This window comes from Haliaeetus leucocephalus, unplaced genomic scaffold (genome assembly GCF_000737465.1).
Source record: "Haliaeetus leucocephalus isolate CR32 unplaced genomic scaffold, Haliaeetus_leucocephalus-4.0 Scaffold422, whole genome shotgun sequence".
NCBI lineage: Eukaryota > Metazoa > Chordata > Aves > Accipitriformes > Accipitridae > Haliaeetus > Haliaeetus leucocephalus.
The window spans coordinates 1-13,871 of record NW_010972858.1 but is presented as its reverse complement, the minus strand read 5'-3'; the positions used below and the strand labels follow the sequence as shown (position 1 = coordinate 13,871).

The 13,871-nt window shown below is 37.6% G+C and overlaps 1 protein-coding gene across 1 annotated transcript in view; it reads right to left on the bottom strand.

The window, feature by feature from the left end:
- Positions 1–13,489, bottom strand: part of LOC104835995 (poly(A) polymerase gamma-like) — a gene marked incomplete at both ends in the record, with an annotated part of 15,679 nt that extends 2,190 nt beyond the window's left edge. The window contains 16 exon segments of the mRNA XM_010574295.1: positions 2,131–2,202; positions 3,089–3,327; positions 3,404–3,512; positions 4,414–4,584; positions 4,671–4,777; positions 7,060–7,166; positions 7,505–7,627; positions 9,440–9,493; positions 9,900–9,984; positions 10,304–10,424; positions 10,510–10,579; positions 10,736–10,871; positions 11,503–11,581; positions 11,583–11,593; positions 12,247–12,358; positions 13,436–13,489. Of these exon segments, the coding sequence (XP_010572597.1) occupies positions 2,131–2,202; positions 3,089–3,327; positions 3,404–3,512; positions 4,414–4,584; positions 4,671–4,777; positions 7,060–7,166; positions 7,505–7,627; positions 9,440–9,493; positions 9,900–9,984; positions 10,304–10,424; positions 10,510–10,579; positions 10,736–10,871; positions 11,503–11,581; positions 11,583–11,593; positions 12,247–12,358; positions 13,436–13,489 (1,650 nt within the window).
- Between the last annotated feature and the right edge of the window lie 382 nt (positions 13,490–13,871).

Genomic DNA, 13,871 nt, shown 5'->3' with positions numbered 1-13,871 from the left:
AAAGCAAGAGTTAAAAAAAAAAAATCCGTGTAAAGGCATATACTTTGATATCAATTAGCTAGGTTAGTTTGAGACTAGTTGCATAAATGCATGTGCTGACCTAGAGGTTAAGGGCAAAACAGCCTTTAACAGTCTTGGAATACTCAAGTGGAAGAATTGGTTTAAAAGCTTGGTAATATTACAGGGTTGTAGACTATTAAAAAACACTTACTTTTCATATTTGCTTTGCTGCTTATCTTATCACCTACTTCAGCTTTAACGCCTTCAATTTCATGATGGATTTTTATTTACACAGGTGCTGAAGTTGTATACATACTGTAGCTAGTACACAGAGTTGACAGTATTTAAATACCATGATTTTAACACAGGTCACAAAACCAAGGTAACCATTTTATAAACTCAAGGTGGAGCTCTGCTAAAAGCCACTTAAGTAACAGGGGTTCTGTTTCCTAATTTTAACCTGTGAGTAAACCTAAGCCTTGCACTCTAAGTTTTGGGGGGGTTGGAGTGGAGAAGGAAGAATAAGACCTCTCAAACCCACTAAGGCACATTTTCTAAGAGATGAATTGCACTTGAAGCAAGCTGGAAACCAGAGGTAATAAGGAAAAAAGGTAAGTATATGGTCATGGTCATGCTTTCTCCACAAGTTTGGAATACCAGCAGTAGGGGGAATGCTGGAGAATGAAGGCCGTGCAAGATAGCTACATGCCCCTTCGGTCTTGTCACTAGGGTTTGAGGTGGATGCTTAAGATGATCAGAGCTCAGAATTGCGGTTTAAGCCAAGCAACTAATTTTAAAAGAAGTCAGGGGTATCTGTTGTCCGCACAGCAAACTGGGACTTCAGCTGTCAACGCAGTTTGCAAGCTGCACTATTCAGAGGGTGTTAATTCAAAACCTGGAAATACTAGAAGCAGGAAAGCAGTGTTCCTAGTCTCCTCAAATTTACTCTACCATGACATGATCATTTTGTAGAACATATTTTTTGTGGCACTGCCCTGCCCGCCTTACATTTGGTTTACTTGTTTGGGGTTTTTAAGCAGATCCCACGTGCATTAAAAAAAAATAATAATAATAAAAAAAATTATTTTTGGAAGACAGTATTTTACAGTACATACAAAAATACTCTGGAAAAATGTACAACTTCATTTACAAAAACACCAAGTTATAAAGAAATTACAATAGACAGATAGCATAACATTTGTTTCATATGATCAGAATTTCTCCCCACCCCTCAAAAAACCCTAACCCACTTATCTGGGTAAGCAGTGTTTTCAGTTTACAGAACCGGACCTTCAGACTACAAGTTTCCATGTAACCATGTAGAACAGCTTTCAGGGTTTATCTGAAACCACTTTCTGCATGCCAGATGCTTTCAAGACTGTACCTTGCAAGTAGGTAGCAGTGTCACAACAGCCTTGGCTATTGCAGTGTTTAAGTTACATCTTCAGCTGTGTGTTCTGAGTTTAGCTTTACTACCCAGTGACAACAAAGAAACCCCTCAAGTCTCATGCTGCAGCAGTCTTAAGACCAAAATCAGATACAATGGCATGGGACATGTCTATCATCTCCATACCTTGGTAGCATCCTCTGCTGCAGTTTCTTCAATATTTAAATTATTTATGGGCCTCCGTGGGAGGCAATACTTGGGTAGTGCATGGCTGTGTTAGGCAGTGGAAAGCTACTAGCTGAGGAAGCTGAGCACCATTGTGATAGATGCACAGGAGTGTATGTGCCCAACGGGAAAATAATTTAAGAATAATATATGCACATGCACTAGGAAAGCACAAATGAATACAAGCACGCTTATACACACTTGAAACCACAACATGGTTGCAGTGACTAGTTAACCTGTTTCATACATTCTGAATCCAAGTCACAGGACAGGTTGGTTTTTGTGGCTTTTTCAAAAGCTGTTTCAGCTAGTGACGGTTAAGACTTTTAAAAAGACTAATAAGGATAACTCTTACAAGAATATATTTGGGAAATGAAGACTGAAATAAGTTAAACTAAAAAGCATATTTTTGTTTACATCAACAAATGCGTACAGTATTTATGTGAGGTAGTCTGGGCACTAGAACAGTCCATTCAGCTTTCCAGTTAGTCCACTGAGTAAAACCCCTTCCAAATTACATTGTCTGTAGATCTGCTGCTGACATCTTCTGGATTGCCACCATCTTTGAATGCTGAAACCTGGTCAGTTAACTAGAAGAACAGAATACACAGACTCAAAATAATTGCTATACCAAAATTACCTTCATAATTGAGTACAGCTTCCAGTCAACACTTTAAATGTATTAGTGGCCATTCTTAAAACAACATTTAGACAAGACTACCATTACCACACAGGAATCTCAAGCCTCACAAAAAGTCTTACTACCTAAATCTGTACTTGAAATACTCAATAGTAGGTAACAGTTCTGCAAGTTGATTCTTTACAAGTGTTAAAATTGAGTTTTTTCTAGTTGTTCTTTGCCCCTGCCTCAAATCAGAGGTCAAGCCACACAAACAGCTATTTAAGAAGAGTTATGTATAGCAATAAAACAAATCAAGCATTAATCTAAAGCTTCCACAAAAACAAAATTTAACAAGCAACTCCACACTGTGACTCCAGCAGTGGACAACCTATTGAGTAGACTGCTGATTCCTAAAGCAGCAAAACTATCAATAGGCATTCAAAAATCATCTGCAAGAACAAGATTAGCTCATACTTTTACATTTATAAGATTCATATCCTCTTTATTTTGAGATAATTTTTTTTTTAATTAAGAACTGCTTCCAAATAAGCCAGTTCATTCAGCAATTGGTCAGTGCAGTAATATACAAGTACAGTGGTATTTAGAGACCCTGCCACCAGACCAGAAACAGTCAAGTGCCAGATCTTGGAAAAAAAAATTTGTTTAATAGCTATACAGTATATTCAAGACAATTTCTCACATCTACATCCTAGTAAAACTATCATTATGCTTAAATTTAGATTCCTGAATCCACTGGGGATGTATATATGCATTTCTTCTCAGTTATGTCATTCATTGTACATCAATAATTAATTCTACTTCAAACCCTCCCTGGCCTAGCCCTCCTTCCTTACCTTTTCTCTGTCTACTGTTTTTTGGGGGCATTCTTCTGATGTAGGTGAATGAGATCCTTCAGTGGTCGGTGAATAAGGTCGTTTAGGTGCAGCACTCTTAGGATCTGTAATCGGAGTCCCACTTAATTCATGCTGTCCTTGGACAAAACGTGCTCCGAGTTGAGAAATTGTGTTATGTCCTGGAATGGTGCAACCAACTGGAGGTCCCAATGTTCTTATTGCAACTGTAGCCTCCATTTCTGCAGGAGACACCGAGCTTTTAGAGTTCAGCCATGAAATTAAAGACTGCATTCCACCCACTACTTCAATACATACTTGAATCAGTAACAGGAATGGACAGTTCGTTAGACACTGATGGCACAACTACACGAGGTATCTTCTCTCTGTTGTTAGTACCATTAGATTTCTGATACACAGCATTTCTGTAAAAAATCAGATGTTAGTGTTCTAAAATGCTAGTTTGTAAATACTACACATTTCATTTCCAGAAAGTCCATGCAAGACAAGTGTCTATCTTCTTAGGTCATTGTCACAGCTCCACAAAACAACAAATTCCCAGGCAATCTAGCATGAGATCTTTATTTTGCTGAACTTCAGACCACAAATTTAAACTTAAGCACTTTCTTCAGTGAGTCTCTATGTACTTGTACTGTTTTCCATCTTAGTATATCCAGCACTCTGTAGCACTTTTCATGAATGTACCTGCTCTACCCATACAGGCATTCAATTTTATTTTTTTTAATGCTACTCCTACAGTACCAAATGGTCTGAACACAGCAAGCATTACACATTTGGTAGTCTTGGGCTATTACTCTCAAGATTTCATATTCCTCCTGTGCTGAAGTAGCCTGTGAACAGACTTCCCAGGAAGTGACAGACACTTTTACTGCCTGAGTTCTCATACTGCTGCACCAAGTCTAGCATTTCTGTGATCAAGATCAGCACTTAATTAGAAAATAATACTGCTTGGCAGTAACCATACTTTTTGTTAGAAAGAACAGTTACCTACATATAAAACATTCCGGCTTCAAGTTACACACTAACCCAAGGGGATCTATATTCAAGACCAAATAATTTCTCTGGTATCAAGTTCTTCTTTCTTCCTATATGTGTTCATGTACATTAAATTAATTTTTTCAAGGATTTCTTTAACCTGTCTCCCCCCATGTGCCCAAAGGAGATGCCAGCTTTGTTCCTGAAGCCATTAGAGCCCCCCACATGCTTATGAACAACATAGATTCAAACAAGAAATCCTGGACCTCATTCACATTGTGAGTCAGTTAAAAAGCAGCTTCTTCACAGTTTTAAGGGTATCGTGCTAAGCTTTCTCTCTCTGCTGTAGAAGTGTCCAATTTAGAAACCTTATGTAACAAAGAGGAATTATCTGGTGTTCTGGAGTCCATGTCTCTGCAACTGTCCAAACAGCTTCCATCTGAAGAAGTCCTTTTGCGCTGAAGCCCACCAGCATTTTGACTAGTACCTGGCATGCTTTGCTGAAACAACAACATCAAAATAATGAAGTCTTCAAGTAATTATTAAAGAAAAAAAAAAATATTGCCAGAAGAGCCAAATGTTTATTATACCTTCTTTTCCGTAACAAAAAATAGTGGAGATGCCTTCTCTTCACATGAGCTGCCTCAATCTTCATACCTTCCTTTAGCACATTGAGGTTGTTAGCCTGGCTGTAAACTAACAGAAAATTTAGTGTTGTAGCTTAGTGGGAATGTTTGCATTAGGTATTTGTCAAAGTTACATATGGTTTCTTTAGAAACAGCAAGCCTTTAAGTCTGTCCAGCCCAAACAAAGAACAAGAAGTTGCCTCAAGATGAATGTGACCTAAGATGCCCATTTCATATCCAGTACAGACCAGATACATAACAGCTATTTAAGTTCAAATGTGCATTTATGTGCTCAGTTACAGCTGTGGTTTGCAAATCATGCAGCTCACATCTGAGCTGATTTTTAACCTGAAGGAGATAATACTCCTTAACCCTTAGTTTTCTGTTTGAAAATAGATCTAGACAACTTTCTAAATCAACCCAAATGTGCACAGCTGATGAGAGACGAGACACCTTACTCAAGATTCAGACTAATTTTATTTTATTTGATATTTACAGCAGTGATTGTGGGTTTTTTCATAACAGTTATGTGACATCATATAACTTCCCAGTAATTTAGGTGTTAAAATTCTATCTGTCCAAGAAAGACTGGATTTTAGGGACATCTGACTTATCAGAACCACTACAATTTAAACCAGTTTTTCTTAACTGCCTGCAAACAACCTTTTATGCAACTGAAAAATGCTATACTAGCACAGCAGTTATTACAGAATTAAGTCAAATTTAGGTAAGTTTAACAAGCCTATTGTGATCATAACTAGAAAGTCAGCTTACTAACATACAGAGTGGGAATCAAAGTAAGGACATGCAACAAAACCAAAAAGGTTTATAAGTCTTTCTACAGGAGACCTAGAAGTGAAACAAAAGCACAAATATGAATATTCACACTAATATGAACAGTTGCTTCAAAGTAAATTCAATAATATTTTTATGTAAAAGTGAGATAAAGTTCATTTAACAAAAGCCTTCCAAACAGTGAGCCTTTTACTCTTGAGCCCATCAACTTGAAGTTAATCTTTGCCCTCTAAAAATATTCTCTCAAAGTCAAGGCATATGATAAAAGCTTTCTTGCACATAACTACTGGTCACTCCCACATTTGCCAAAGCATATCACACCTCTCAAGAAATACCTTTTCTGTTCAATCTCTCTGGATTCAAACCCTGTATCTGAAACATACTATAGGCTGTGCTTCACTAAACTAAGAGCACACAGCTATGCTAATAAAGTTTGTGCATAGAAATACAGGATTTAACATTAGTTCTAGCCTCTTGGCGGTACATAAACCTTGTTGACATAATTTACCACAACACTGAAACACAGCGCCACTGGATCTAACATACAAGACAAGCATCAGTTCAGCGAAGAGTGCAAGTCTGAGGAAGTCACCCCCCCGGCTTGAAACTCAGACAAGAGTTTTGATGCCTTTTTTCTGTGCTTTTCTCATATCCCAAAGCATGAGCTAAAAAGGTCAGCTTTTACTGCATTTACTCATGTTGTCTGAGCAACACAACACACAGCTCACGCTGGTACCATGGATAAATGTTTGTTTGCACTGATGAAGAGTTTAAAGGAGTCCACTGTTTAGAGCTTTTTGTCCAAACACACTTGTCACTTCAGAAGAGTAACCTGATTTCCTTAGTTCGTCATTATGATAGCTAGGCATGAGCCTGACAGCACACATGCACTTCTGAAAGGCACAAGAGCAGTCAGCTTGGGAAGAAGTAAACAGATTGTGGAAAAGACCTATACTTTCAAAGAACTGCTCGCCCCCAAACCCCTTTATTCTAGCATTATCTAACAACACTTGCAATATTACTTTATTTCTACATCTATCAAAAGTAATAATGGAAGATGAACATGAAGCTTTACATGCAAGACTGCGTGTCATTACAATGCGACCACTCACTGCTTTTCAAAGTTCTGGGATGATACCATACACAAACTGTTATTTTGGAAAAAATACTCTCAAGAGGCATCAACAACTTATTTTAGAGTCTGATACAGTTAATTCCCACTTTCAAAGTTCAACAACTGACAACTGGACGTCTCCTGGCTTCACATCTGACTGTCTACCGCATGAATCGCAGTTCCTTTCTGAGTGTTTACGATGATCTGCAGAGTTGTTATTTCACATATGGTATAGGACTGTAGTACACACTTTTGTTTCAAGATGGACTTACTTTGCCAAAGTGTCAAAATAGTATGTTTTTAAGGCTAATCTTCTATGTGTCACACTCTACAGAAATATCTAATAGCTAATACCAGAAGGAAGCACAATTCACTTTGTGAAGCAACTTGCACTAGAATAAAAAAATTAAACCCTACGAGACTAGAGCAAAATATAGACTTACCTGTATCTTTGAACGACTGTATAACGTACGTTAAATCAACGTTAACACTTCCTGCATTTTCCACTTTCCTAAATACGATTCCAAGAAACCACATTGACACATATCCACTCCTAAAAAGACAGAGTCACAAATTTATCATTTAAGCACAGATGCCAGTTATTTGGATCCTAGTATCTACTCTCAAGAAGGGATTAAGCAAAACAGTTTAGTTGTATGCAGCAGTTAAAGATTAGAGTCAGCCCATACTTAAGTTCTCCAAGAACTCCTCCCTGATGTTCTCCCTTCTTTAAAAAGATCCCACATGCTCAGAGCCTTGCCTGTCAGACCTCATACCTACAAAACAGTAGGTACATAACTGAACCTCTCTCACAGATAAGCTGAGGTGAATAAATATAAACAAGGTACAATACATTGGCCAAACTGGATTTCAGAAAAGTAATGAAACCCACTGTTTACAAGCTCTCGGTTGCCAGGGAAAGACTGTGGCTTTACATGAGCAATAGATATAAATTCATTCCTCTCTAAGTTTCCAACCAGCACACAAATTTTAGATTTGACAAGGCCAATCCTAATAAGAACAAGAGACATTTACTCATTTTAACTGTATCCAGCACAGTAGTTATATACCTTTTTACAATACAATGCTAATACAAAAACACTAACCGGTCAGTAAGTTTCATTCAGCTGAGCAGATACTAGATATTTATATCACACGCACTGTAGTTTGAGATGTTTCCAGTGACATTTGAGCTTTAAAGTTTCCAAAGACAGAGGTAAATAAATTTAACTTGTACTCTTAACAGGTCAGATACAACACCTCAACACATAGCCTATGATGAAAATATCAACAAGGAGCAGATTCCCAGCACCTCTGGCTGCATTTTGAAGTGCAGCAAAACTCCTTTTTACCCCAAAGATCAAGGAGAAGAACAGTTTTGAAAAGGCTCAAGCAGAACTGTTCAGTTAGACCTGAGTAAAGATGCAATTCTTCCTGCAGATTGATCTGTGAAAAGAGTTTACCCTTTTCCAGCCAAACTGAAAAATGTAGTTCCTTTAATAAACAAATTACCTAGTCAACACAGTCTCATCAGAAACTTACCCAAGAAATGTATCATGACCACAAAGGCTCTTCATATAAATGAAGTACTGGCATTTTACCCTTTTACCTAAAACACTGCTAGCTTTGAAAGCAGTCAGAACTCTGCAAGTTTTCAAAAGTATCTTTTGTTGATGAACAACAGAGATGTGCCATCTATTCCCAAATCCATTCAAGAGTTGGTGAACTAAACTTGTTCTTACAGAAAACTGAAGCAAGTTTATCTTCTGCTTTTCATTTTCCCAGATGCAAAACTAAACCCCATTTGCTGCCATTTCTGTCACTGCAAAAACATCAGCTTTTACTGGAGCCAGAACTTTTCTCATCTTTATTCTGAGATACAACAAGCTTTGTTCACTTAAAAACATTTCACAATAAAAACTATTTGGGCTCTAAGCCCTCTGCCCATAACTCCTTGTTGTACATCTAACTGCCACTGACATCAAGCTGTAGTTGATATGATTTTTAAGTGAACACGTTAAAAAGTTCAGGTAAAAGGTATTACCTATTAGAGCTATTTTTAAACATGAAATAAGATGTCTTTTAGAGGTAGCACAAGAATTATATTATTTGCCTTAAAGCGCAAGTCAAACTTTGAAGTATAACCAAGGTACCCTCAGAACAGGGTTCTATTACACAGAGCTGTTTTGCTTGCTTACTTGAGCAAAGCAGGTAAAGTACTCACTTCTTAAGAGTGAGAACACCACACACATCACAGTACCTTAATTCCTCACCGTTTTCCCTTATTTCAAGATTCACAGTTAGTCAGCTCATTCACATAGGTTAAACAAGTTATTATTGGCATATATCCCTTGAGACATTGACAAATATCATGTCATAAGCAGTCATTTTCTCTAACTACAACTGAAGTGGATCTCACATTACATTTCACAAAGTAGATCAGCACTCCTGCAATTTACCTATTGACTACCAAGTGTGCTGAAATGATAATTTTCAGCACTAAACATAAGATGCCTGAGCACACTACAAGATTAAAACTTAGTAAATACTATTTATCAGCATTCAGATGCTCTGTGCAGACGGTCAGGTTTCACCCAGATTAAACAGCCTTGTTTCACTTCACTGGAGAAATGTAGGCTCTGGAATAGGCTGACTACATAACGAGAGCAACTTAGCACCAAGTGCAATGTAGTCTTAAATTAAATATTACATCCAGTAAAAAAGTCATGAAACCAAGTCTTCAAAGGCTCTACAACAGTGGTCTTCAAAGTAGGGCTGTGTGTGTCAATTATGTATTGAACCCACATTCGAAGCAAGACTTACCACTCTAAGTGATGCTCTTCAGTAGAGGCACTAGCAGTCAGCACAATATAATGTCTAGAAGAAAAGAAAAATTAATATCCTAGCTCAGGACTTTATATTCCTTCAAGTGAAACCAAAACTGCCTTAAATGTATCGAATATGTCTTCCAGACAAGACAGATTATATCCTGCATTCAGCACAGTATTAACTGAAGAAAAAGCTGATTACATCCTTCTGAATTGCATTCTGCTACATTCTAAGTATCAGAGTTGATTTTTTTAAATAAAAGCAGTGTCAGTGGCATAACACATACAGTTTTTCTATCTTCCCTATACTTATCCTTACCAAAATTCATATGACTACCTCCAGTTTCTGAAAAACAAACATCAATGCCACCTTCTATTGAGACTGCAAGCTAAAACTCACTATGCTAACCAGTAAGTAAATAATTTCAAGTTCAGATAACAGATTTCATACATACTTGTATTTCTGAAAGAAGTTCAGTGGTTCAAAGAGCTTTGACCAGTCTGATTTTCCTTGGAGAATCTCATTTGTAACCGCAAGACCTACAAGTAAGGTTCAAAACCTTATTACCATTTTTGGGGGGGGGGGACTAGCAGAGCATGATAAAAACTTTATCTTATAAAGGTTTTGAACAGTAATTGACAGATCAAAAAGCAGGAATTCCCTTGACACAACGCAGGTCTACTACAACAGTTCATTGTAAAACCGGTCACTTATTGCCTGCAACAGGTATACTTCCCAGAGAACTCTTCTGCCTAAAAGGGCAAACACCTTGCGAAATACAACCAATTCAGATAATGTGGTTTCATATAGCAAGAATTATATTTTTTATTCAGTTAATAAGCATGGAAAGAACTTTACCATGTTTGAGCTCCTCTACCATTACCGCTCGTGTTGATATAGATACTTTGCATGTAGAGTTCTGCTGTGGATAGGCTGGGGTGATGATAGGCATTACATGATATTGGTTTGATGGGTTCACCTGTGGTGTTAAAACAATTGTGCTCAGCACCAGCAGCTTAGGTTAGAAGAAAGTTTAAAGGCTTCTGAATTCAATGTCTACATACCCTAGGGTCCCATACTGGTAAATTAAGATTGCTCTCTTCATGTTTCAGCAATACAGGTTTTGGCCACTCCCTATATAAGAAAAGCCAGTAACTAACTGTCCATTTAGAACTCTGTCATGTAATTCAGGGTAGGATTGAATGTTGTTGGTGTAAATCTTATATAAAGAACTACCTCAAAAAGTGTAACTACTTTCTGCAAATTAAAATAGTCATAAATAGCTCTTACGGTTTTGAAAAAAACAAGAACTTGTTAACCAGAGTAGAAGCCAAAGCATTTGGATAGGGCTGACACGTTCTTGCTACTAGCACGGCCCAGAAAATCCCACCAAGAAATCCCAGCATGTTGGAGTAAATGCCACATCCTACAATGGATACACTGTCGTTAGCCTGTAGTCTTTCAATATCCAAGTATATTCCTTCAAATTTACAGTACCAACTTCACAATCTATAGAATACCTAGTACATTTCAGTCTCAAACTCAGTTATTTTCACAGTGCAATGAGGCCAAAATTGTTGGTCCTTATAGCGATGAGAAAAAGAGTCGTTACCACACCACTTCCCAAAATACTGCTACTCTGAAATTTGCCTGCACTGCTACAGCTGCCGCTTCACTCCAACTTCCCTTAAGAAAAAGGTTCTGCCATTCTTCTAGCACTTTCTCTAGTCACATGTGCAAACAGTATTTTCTTATTCCTTATGTATCAAGCTTTTATACTTCACTTGGCATTTTTATCCTTTGTAGTCAGGTTCCTGATAAGCCATGCAGCACCTTGTCTCGTAGGCACTCCCCTCTTCTCCCCACTCTACCCCCATTAAAAAACACACAGAATCTACCCCATGGACAGGCCTTGAATCTAAACTAAAAAACAGTTTTTAAACTAAAAACTGTTATTTAAACAGCTATCCAAAGCTGAAGTACTTCTAATGCTATTATTTTTTCAGCATGAGATGCCTCTGAGAAGTTTAAAGATCACAAACAATCACATTACTTACGTTTTGCCCACAGTTTAATTGCACAGAGCGTGAGCCAGAAGTTCTCTTTATTTGGCACTAGGTGTAGTATTTCATCAGTTAACTCTGCAACCTCTAAGAAAAAAAGTTGAAGTACAGAACTTCCTAGCAACAGGTACAAGTTGGTTTTATGCTATACTGTATCAATAGCTTACAGTTTATCCTTCAAGCCTATGAAAACAAGTTTGGATTACTTGCTTTGTATTACCTTAAAAATTAGAGATTACACGTAACATTCAGTATCACGTCAGGTAACTGGTGCCCTCAACAGCTTTTTTCATACTTTAGACTACAGCCAACAATTTTCAATAAGGCCCTTCTACAGGATTCCAAAACCTAGGTTTCTTTCGACAGCCAGGAACAATTAAACCAGTCAGTGTTAAACAGTGAGCAAGTCAGGCTTCAAGTATTTAATTTTTTTTTAATTTTTTTTTTTTAATGAACTACCAACATTCTTCTCTATCAAGTGCTCTACCTATTCATCTGAAGCAGTTTCTGTGGCAAACTGGAACAATGCACACACCCCAATCAAAGAAACATGAAACACAGGTCTATCTAAACACACAATTTGAAACGTCTGAATTTAAGCTCACTTGCCACCTCCTCAGATCTCAAGTATACAGGGGATCAGTTTCTGTGTCTTGTACAGAAACTTGGGTTGTGTAATGTGCATTCCATAACAATTTTAGTAACATTTTCTTTTTAAAGATGTGTAAATATGCTTACCATTTAAGCTCTGTATACATATTATATCCAGGCTTCTAAGATGTGAGTCATCTCTGAGATCAAGATTACCAGAAACAGTTGGCACAGACAGTCTTGCAAACACAAGATCAATCTTAAGAAGAAAAAAGTGCCAACCGTTAGAATGCCATGCAGTTTGCAAACAGAACACTAGTGGGGGACAGTTAGTCAAGCCTAAAAAGAGTGGTTAACATTTGTATTTAGAATTATGTGACTATAGAAACATCTCCCAAGAGATTTATTGGCCAGAAGACTCAATAAAAATTCTAGAGGTTCCATATTTTATGTACAAAACCATCGTTGCAACACCCCTTTCTTTTTAAGCTAGAGAAAGGAAGAGGGTTTTTTAAGGTGAAAAAGATTACTCTAGACTTAGAATGTGAATGAAAAGGGAATTTAAAATTAATCATAGAATGAAGACATAAGTTCTATCACCTCAACTATACTTCAGCAAAGGAGAGAGCATTTTCTTTGCGCACTAAGCCCTTTTGATCCCGAAGTATCTGGTTTTTAGTAGAGTCTGAGGCAAGAAAATTATTCTGTGAATGTCTGTACCAGATAAAAGCCACAAAAAGGTAACTGAATAAATGTCTTCATGATAGTGATACCAAGCAGTAACTTGCTTAGGTACTACAGCATGCAGGTCTTTATACATTGTAGAAGAGGTATTCAAGATAGCAGGATTGCTGCAGCTGACAAACCTAGGCAGGAGTCAAATGAGTACTTTTACTTTCCATTTTCCAGATTGTTTGTCCCATGACCACTTCATTTTGGATTTGCAGCAAAACATTTAGTCTGCTCACATGATTCGTACAGTGAACTACACTGTACACATCCCTCTGTAGGTACCTAGCTTGGCAGAGCTAAGAAGACTTAGCAAGGACACCGCCTCTGCTCCCACTCTGCACGATCCTAGGGATAAATGCTATTCAAGCAGGCTACCCTGGTCTACAGCACAGGTTTAGAAAAAGACGCCTCTGATGCTCCCATGCCTGCCAGGCTTCCTAGGAGCTTATTTTCCTATAAGCTCCCATTCTACTGCAATGTCTTCTCCTGGGATAGGTTGTGGTCCAAAATAGCACAGTCACAGGTCCCTGGAAAAGTTACCCTATTCCAAAGCAAGAAAAAAATTTACTCACTTAAAGAAAAAAAAAGCAAAAGAAATGCTTACCTCTATGCCATCAAACTCAAACGTGACAACTGGTACATACACATCTTCAACTGCCTGTAAAGGAGAGGATAACTGTGTAAGAAAACATGTTTTGCTACTTTATGTTTCTCCTAAACTACGATCAAATGCAGAATTTACACTGCTAACTACTCAGTATAAAGACTGAGTTGCTTCCAAACAAAAAAAACCTGTTAATAAGCTGCAAGCAGTATAGCACTAAGATGGTACTAATACTAGCTTTAAGAAGTTATTTAGCCAAGAGATTCAGAGGCTGATCATGTATTGTAATGAACAAACAGTGCACAATGAGCCATCAGTATCAGAGGCTGTAAGGTACTTACCTTGGTGGTGAGGAAGAAAAGCAAGAGATTTCCATAGCTATCTTACTACGGTTAACATCCAGAGAAATCTAAAAAATTCTGTCCACATTTGACAG